General features: G+C 42.3%; 1 protein-coding gene across 1 annotated transcript; it reads right to left on the bottom strand.

Annotated features, from left to right (window-relative positions):
- Positions 1–656: 656 nt before the first annotated feature.
- Positions 657–6,215, bottom strand: OR11L1 (olfactory receptor family 11 subfamily L member 1). The gene has a single exon (XM_078378080.1). The coding sequence runs from the start codon at positions 2,718–2,720 to the stop codon at positions 1,785–1,787; it is 936 nt and encodes a 311-aa protein (XP_078234206.1). The 5' UTR covers positions 2,721–6,215; the 3' UTR covers positions 657–1,784.
- Between the last annotated feature and the right edge of the window lie 2,471 nt (positions 6,216–8,686).

The following is an 8,686-nucleotide window of genomic DNA, read 5'->3' as shown; positions in this document are numbered from 1 at the left end:
AGCTGAATTCTGTCAACAAAGCAAAAGATTAAGGACATGTATCTTACAGCCTTTTGTTCTCTTCTTTCCTGACAGTGAGATTTCTCTACACAAGGGTGTTTGGGAGAGATTTCACACACGCACACGCACGCACGCACGCATGCATGCACGCACGCACGCACACACACACACACACACACACACACACACAGACACACACACACACACACACGGACACGGACACAGACACAGACACAGACACAGACACACACACACACACACACACACACACACAGGGAGAGGAATAAGAAACACCAATATGCTTGGAATTGTTGCAGTTTATGTGCAGAATTGCATCTTTTCAGCTAAGGTTCCTTGGAAAGTCCTGACTTGTGCAGAATTTGGCAGTATCTCAAGGGAAAAAAAAGTGAAAACTGGCAGATGGGGAGGATGGGAAAAAATGAAACCAGGTGTCTTGCTTCTGTGAAAAATCAGAAAATATCTCTAGCGCAGGGGGAGACTCAGTCAAGAGGCTGAGCATAGAACATTTTGCAGAATTGATAAGAACAAAAACAAATTATTAGTACTCTCAGATTTGAATCTGATGGCTGAAATTCTGTCGGCACAGCCCATATTTTCATCACATAGAAATCATGGGAGCCATGTATGGGAGGAGAAAATATTTTATTATCAAAAATGCTATCTGCTTGTCACAAAAAGGTGATTACTGGATCTTTGTATCCCAAGAACAACAATCTTAAACAGCAAATGACCTCACAAGACACATTTAAAAATGCAAAATGAATATACTTTATTACCTATTGATTACAATTCTAATAAAAGGGGTTTCATGCATTCAGCACATTCACACCACATACATACTCAACAAGGAGATAATTCTTTATTTGCATTACCCAAGTTACAAAAAAAGCAGTTGGTTCCAATAGCCTTTTGGTCTCAGCAGACAAAATATGGTTGACCGGACCCCTCTTTTTATATATATTTTTTACGCAGGTTGCTAGCTGGGCTTGCCCATTAGATGTTTCTTTGTTTCCCCTTAGATATATGGTCCTTATCACCTATTGTGAAGTATGGAATGCTTAATGTGTCTTCCATCACTTAGTGGACAGGTGTGGAATCTGTTTGCTCAGGAGGATCCCCATACCAGAGTCTTCTTTAACCTCCAAGTTTGCTCCACTTCCTCAATTAGAAGCAGTTTTTTTTTGTCAACTTACTGAAAGCATAGTTCAAAACATTCAATTCAAGAGTTGAATTTCTAACAATGACGGCTTATAGCCAGAAATAAAAGTCCCATAGTTCCTTTGGTTCTATTGGTCTCCATCTTTGTGTCCTAACTCTCTCTCTCTGGTTCTTTACCTTATCCAGGCCAAACATGCATACACCTTACATCTTGACTATGTTTCTAATAAGCGGAGATGTTTGGTAATGAAATATGTCCTCCTCTCAATCTGCAGATCCCATGGCTTCCACTTAAGAACTGGCTTGTTTGAAAATCAAAAAGCCATGGAAGACAAGGGGAAATATCTAACTACTGAAAATTGTCTCTTTTACTTACCTTGCACATTTTGAATTTGTCATTAATCTATTGACCTTTTTAAAGTTGGGATTCTAATAAACAATCATTAAATGCAATGTACATGGACAATTTGTTAGTGATAATATTGCCTGTTGATATCCTGGTAGCTCTTTTGAACAATTTTGAACTAGTGGTAAATGCAAACATAATGTAAAAGCCAAGTATGTGAGCTTACCCTTAATATCTGCTAAAACCTCCTTTTCCCCTTTTAAAAACTGTGTTGGATATGCTTCTTGACTAGTTTCTGCAAGGCCTCCTTGAAATCATTGTTCCTCAGACTGTAGATGACAGGGTTAAGAAGTGGCGTTACTACAGTGTAGAATATGGAAACTACCTTATTCAGCCCAGCAGAAAGTTTAGTACTAGGTCGAACATACATAGAGATCATAGTGCCATAGTATATTACTACTACAGCCAAGTGTGAGCCACAAGTGGAGAACATCTTTTTCCTTCCAGAAGCAGAGGGGATTCTCAGAATGGTCAAGATAATAAAACCATAAGATACCAAGGTAAGCAGAAAGCAAGTGAAGAGGACCAATATAGAGAGAACAAATATGCTAATCTCTGTTACTGAAGTATTAGAACAGGAGAGCTTCAGCAAAGGTGAGATGTCACAAAAGAAATGGTTGATTTGCTTAGCGTGGCAGAAGCTTAGCCTGGAGACCAGCAAACATGGTAACAGCCCTGTGCAGAGACCAAGCACCCAAGACCCTATTGCCAGGTGGCTGCAGAACTCTGTGTTCATGGCGGCTGTGTAATGCAGTGGGTCACAAATTGCCAGGAACCGGTCATAGGCCATCACAGAGAGCAGAAAACATTCTGTTGCTCCAAAAAAGACAAAGAAATACAGCTGGGACATGCAGCCATGGAAGGAGATGGTCTTTTTCTCTGTGAGGAGGTTGTTGAGCATCTTGGGCACAATTGTGGTGGTGTACCAGATCTCTAAGAAGGAGAGGTTTTGGAGGAAAGAGTACATTGGAGAATGGAGGCATGGCTCCAACTTTACAACTGCAATGATCAGCACGTTCCCTGTGATAGTTAGCACGTAGATAAGTAAGAATATAGTGAAGAGGAAGGTCTGCCATCCCAGAAGGTTCTGGAACCCCAGAAGCTGGAATTCAGGTAGTGTGCTGTGGTTAGCCATTTGTCTCACTGATCTTGAGTTCTCCTGATGGTTTCACTGAGTCACGAAATGTGCCATGAAAGAGAATTTAAGCTTCATGTTCTCTTTTCTAGAAAGAAAGATAGTGAATGACGAATGATAACAGCAGCAGCAGTACTAGTGAAGTGAAAGGTTTCTTTGACTTCCACGCCTAAAGAAAATAGCATAAGAATATATATTTTAAACAAGCAGAAAAGGCTGGCACATAAAGAATTTAATTATGTAGGTTATACATTGCCCCCCCCTCTCACAGCAATCTGGAAGCTCATTTTACTGACTTTGAAAGGATGGAAGGAGAATTCAACCTTGAGCCAGCTACCTGAGCCCAGTCAAACTCAGGTTGTGAGCAGCCTCCACTTCTGTGCTGCAGTTTAACCACTGTACCATGAGGCTCCTGTATTCAGACAAGGCTCCATCTAAGCTAGTATTATGGTTCCAACAGGGGACAGCCCAATATCCTAGAAAGGTTACAAACAGACATGAGGAAAACAGCTTTGCTGTGTTGCTTATTCTCAGCATTCAGTTTTCACCTCTAGAAAAGGACTGGATAGTCAGTCCTGTTAATCATAGATGAATCATAGCCATTCATAAACCTGTGGTTCAGACATTTGCAGCTAATCAGAAACCCATATTCTACAGACATAAAAGCAAGAAGGATATCGTAGGCTTGAAATTACTTAAGTAATTGGCCATCATCATAGCCTGAAATTGTTAATTTCATAGATAACACTAGATATCATGGGGTGTGAAATATACTTGGAAAAATTTTCTCAATGAACCACATTGAAACTTCTCATAGAGACAAGATTTCCTTCGTTTCCTGCTTCTTTTTACTTCCACCTCTTCTTTTATGAAAGAAACTGCCAAATTATTACCAGTTCAATGACCTTTTTAGGGAATCTTGTGCAGGAAAGATGGCTTTTTCCACAGGAATTTTATAACTCTGCATAAGCTATTCTCGGGGGAAAAAAAGAAATGGCTATGAAATATATAAAAAAATCTGTGAGATTTCTTGGGGAATGGCAGGGGAGAGAAAAACAGAAATAATTTCCTTGATCAGAGAAAGGACCCCCTCCCCCACTTTCTGATCAAGGCCAGGGGCTGCATCCTAGGCCCCCAGCTTTTGAATGTTTCCATTCATTTGTCTGAGAGTAAAGTAAGGATGGTCAGAAAACCTGTGGAAAACCTAAGGCTGGATGGGGCAACAAACACAACAGAAGACAGAATAATGATTCAAAACAATCTAGAAAGAATAGTACACTGCCCCTCCCCAAAATAATATACATATTTAAAACAAAATTAAAACAAAAACTGATAAGAGATAAATTAAAATACTCCTTAAAAAAAGACCGGGTTGTAAGATGAAGAACAATTTGGGCAGAAATTGATGTTAAAAGGAGCTATGTGTTGTAGCAGGTAATAAGGTGAACAAGACCAAACAGTGTTATGTAGCTGGTCGAAAAATAAAGAAATGAACAGAAAAAATAAAAGAGAGAGAGAGAGAAGGAAGGAAGGAAGGAAGGAAGGAAGGAAGGAAGGAAGGAAGGAAGGAAGGAAGGAAGGAAGGAAGGAAGGAAGGAAGAATGGACTCAGTCTGTCTTCACAGAAACATACAGTAGTGTTCATCCATATGAAAATAAAGAATGGTAAGGTTTATTGCTTACCTGCCCAAAATATATCTCGGATGTGATGATGGGGCTTAGTTAAGGGAGGGGAGAAAGGAAGAGTCAAGTCAATTTTGACTTTTCAGAGTTTTCTAAGAAGAGACTACTCAGAAGTGTTTTACCTACTTCTGGGGACATCCTGGTGCTGTACAAAAGACAATACTTGCCTAAAATCAATACCTTTTTATTAACTTTATTTATGGGGTCTATGTTATCAAAGCAATGGAAAGGAGCAGTAAACCACTCTTCCCCTACATGATGAACAGGATAATACTCCCAATGGGTGTTAAGCAGGAACAGAAGCCAGAACCGAATGGTATTCATGAAGAAAAAAAAATGTCTGTCCCTTAAATTCAGCTATTAGAAGCATGCAACTCACTAAGTAAAAAAGAAAGAAAGAAATCAGCTGATTGTCAAAATAGTTTCACCTCATCTCAAAGACTGCTGTGAATTTTTACTTCATTAGAAGTCATACCTTTGTGTTGTGTATCCAGAACTACGTAGAGAAAAAGATGACGCTTGCTGTGCAGGTTTGTGTGCTTCTGAAGAGAGGGATGGAGTCCTAGGGACTTTTAAACCTTGGCAATCACCTCAGGGATAGAGTCTCTGAGCTGAGCTGAGCTGAGCTGAGCTGAGGAATTCCCTGGCTGCTTTCAGGGCATATATGTCCCCAGCTTTTATATACTCATTAAGAATCCAAATCCAAAATATCTAATAAAGAGAAAACACAAACTAAAATATTAATACTGGAAGCAGAAATCTCAACTGCAAAACCAAAGGATAGAATTATAAAGACGTGTGGGTTCTTTTTGTGCCCTCTGGAAGCAAACATACATTTTCAAGCACTTTGGGGTGGATGGGCAGACCATTTCAGAAGTATAGAAACATATGGATTTCCAGCCACAACATTGCTTCCATTTCTGTGTTCAGATCAACATGACAGTAAAGAACAAATAACCGAACAGAGTGAATTTTGCACGCAACCCTGCTTATGTCTTGTGAAAGAAAAAATAAAGCAATAAGATGCCTATTATTCAGTGCAACCCTAACCCTTATCACCTCACTGGTTGGAGGCACATTGAGCCCTTGCCACTTTCCCTCCCAAGTTAAATGTACTATGCATCTCTGGTTGGATATTTTATGCATTTGAAGCATTTCAAACCATTATTCAAACCATGCAACAAAGAGGAGAAAACACCAATATTAAAAGCACATGAAATGCTAAGAAGTGCCCTCCACAAAGGCATGGACGAGGTGAGCTCAGGGAGCCTTGCCCTCCCAGGTCCTAAAATGAAGATGTAAGACAGGGACTTGGATTAAATATGGGCCACACTTTATTAAATCCATTCTGATTATATCAATCAATTTCTTCCTAAATTGAGGGGGCCTGCGGTAGTGCGGAGAAAGAACTGCATGGCATCCACGATACCCTTATCAGGCAATTGGCTAGTCCCAGGCCCCAGGTTGCAGCTGTCTTGATGACAGCAGGAACCCAGCCAGCCTCTATTAAACACCCCAGACCTCGAGCCATCTATATTTGATGACTGTTGGTCTGAAAGTGGCCCAGTGCATCTTACCGCCTCCGGCCCTGTAATTGTACGATCTGCAGAGCCGGTAGGTCTCATGCGCTGTTGGCTTAGCATAATTATCAAAGGGACACACCGAGACAACCAGTTTTTCCCGCACTACCCACCAGTGTGACCGAGGATAACCACCATCCAATGCCAACAACCCTTCTCCAGTGTGGGATAGGCGAAAAAATTCCCCCATCCAAAAGCCAATCAGGATAGAGGTCAAAAATTCCTATCCGGCTCCAAAGAGGCAACCGAACTAACACACTAGAAAGAGGGTGGGCGGGTGGGTGCCAGAAAGCGAAAGAGGACTCCTTGGGGGCTGGCGTTTCTTTAAATAAAAGCCAGCCCCTACCTTTTCGTCACGTGGACCCTGCTGCCTTGCGTCCTCCGGGGCTGGTAGAGCAAAGCCAGCTTGCGCATTTCGAGGGCGTCGTTACGCCCCTCCTGCGCCCAGAACCTTGTGAAAGGGACAGGCAAACAGGGCTACAGGTGAGCCTTTAGGAAGGCTGCCCATCTGTGCTCCATCCTCTTCCCTTCCTCATAAAGTAACCCACCCACACAAAATAGTAAGAATGAGAATAGCTGGTTGCTTCTGAGCCAGATTGGAATTTTTGACCTGCATCCTAATTTGATCTGGGGTGTAGGTGGTTTTTTGCCCATCCCTTTCTAACTTGCAAGGGTGTTACTAGTCTTAAATTTATACACACACTGTTAACAAGTGCAAAACAGGAGAGGTCCAGGTGAGTTCCAGGGGAGGAACCCAGTGGGTGCAAGGCACCCCTTGTTTCAGAATTGCTTCAACAGAGATTTAGTGAAGGGAAGAAGAAGTAGGGGGACCCAAGGGGATGTTGGGCACTTAGGGTCTTGAGGCTTGGATGGAGGGCGGCCTCTGAAGACACCAGCACAGATGGGCAAGAGTGTGCTGTACAGTACAACAGTGTGCTTTTGGCTCAGAAACTTACTGGAGAGAAGTCTGGACTGGTTGGGCAGGATTGACATTGGTTCCAGACCTTTTTGCACTCTGGCAGGCCCCCTTGTGGAAGGGGAAATTAAAGTTTAAAAATGAGTAAATAACGACATGGCCCTAGTTTAACCCATACTTTGTGTGATACGGCAAAGCCAATACATACATCAGGCATGCAATTTTATTGTTGTTTAGTCATTTAGTTGTGTCCGACTCTTCGTGACCCATGGACCAGAGCACGCCAGGCCCTCCTGTCTTCCACTGCCTCCCGGAGCTGGGTCAAATTCATGTTGGTGTCCAACCATCTCATCCTCTGTTGTCCCCTTCTCCTCTTGCTCTCACACTTTCCCAACATCAGGGTCTTTTCCAGGGAGTCTTCTCTTCTCATGAGATGGCCACAGTATTGAAGCCTCAGCTTCAGGATCTGTCTTTCCAGTGAGCACTCAGGGTTGATTTCTTTCAAAATGGATAGGTTTGTTCTCTGTGAAGTCCAGGGGACTCTCAAGAGTCTCCTCCAGCACCACAATTCAAAAGCATCAATTCTTCGGCGGTCAGCTTTCTTTATGGTCCAGTTCTCAGTTCCATAGATCAGTACAGGAAAAACCATAACTTTGACTATGCGGACTTTTGTTGGCAGGGTGATGTCTCTGCTTTTTAAGATGCTGTCTATGTTTGTCATCGCTTTCCTCCCACGAAGCAGATGTCTTTTAATTTCGTGGCTGCTGTCACCATCTGCAGTGATCATGGAGCCCAAGAAAGTAAAATCTGTCACTGCCTCCATATCTTCCCCTTCTATTTGCGAGGAGGTGATGGGACCAGTGGCCATTATCTTAGTTTTTTTGATGTTGAGCTTCAGACCATTTTTTGTGCTCTCCTCTTTCACCCTCATCAAGAGATTCTTTAATTCCTCCTCAATTTCTGCCCTCAGAGCGGTATCATCTGCATATCTGAGGTTGTTGATATTTCTTCTGGCAATCTTAATTTCAGTTTGGGATTCCTCCAGTCCGGCCTTTCACATTATGTATTCTGCATATAAGCTAAATAAGCAGGGGGACAATATACAGCCTTGCTGTACTCCTTTCCCAAATTTGAACCAGTCAGTTGTTCCATATCCAGTTCTAACTGTTGTTTCCTGTCCCAAATACAGATTTCTCTGGAGGTAGATAAGGTGGTCAGGCACTCCCATTTCTTTAAGAACTTGCCATAGTTTGCTGTGGTCCACACAGTCAAAGGCTTTTGCATAGTCAATGAAGCAGAAGTAGATTTTTTTCTGGAACTCTCTGGCTTTCTCCATAATGCAGCGCATGTTAGCAATTTGGTCTCTAGTTCCTCTGCCCCTTCAAAATCCAGCTTGTACTTCTGGGAGTTTTCAGTCCACATACTGCTGAAGCCTACCTTGTAGGATTCGGAGCATAACCTTAGTAGTGTGTGAAATGAGGCCCCTTCACGGATTGCTGCCTTGTCATGGCAAAGGGCCTTGAGTAATTCAGAGAAGCTATGGGCTATGCTGTGCAGGGACACCCAAGATGGACAGCTCATAGTGGAGAGTTCTGACTAAATGCAATCCACCCGGAGCAGGAATTGGCAAGCCACTCTTTGCCTAGAAAACCCCATGAACAGAAACAAAAGGCATACAATTAGTGTTCGTCGTCGTCGTTAAATAAAATTTATCCACCTGTTAAGAGGTCACTTTCGTACTGAAGCAGCAACAACTACAGTATACAGAGTGCACTGTGTCACATGAAC

The sequence above is a fragment of the Pogona vitticeps genome, chromosome 6 (assembly GCF_051106095.1).
Source record: "Pogona vitticeps strain Pit_001003342236 chromosome 6, PviZW2.1, whole genome shotgun sequence".
Lineage (NCBI taxonomy): Eukaryota > Metazoa > Chordata > Lepidosauria > Squamata > Agamidae > Pogona > Pogona vitticeps.
Note: the sequence above shows the minus strand (reverse complement) of the source record. Positions and strands in the feature narration are given on the sequence as shown.

Bases quoted from the DNA above. Each gene is read 5' to 3' on its own strand.
- OR11L1 (XM_078378080.1), bottom strand. From the start codon at position 2,720: ATGGCTAACCACAGCACACTACCTGAATTCCAGCTTCTGGGGTTCCAG.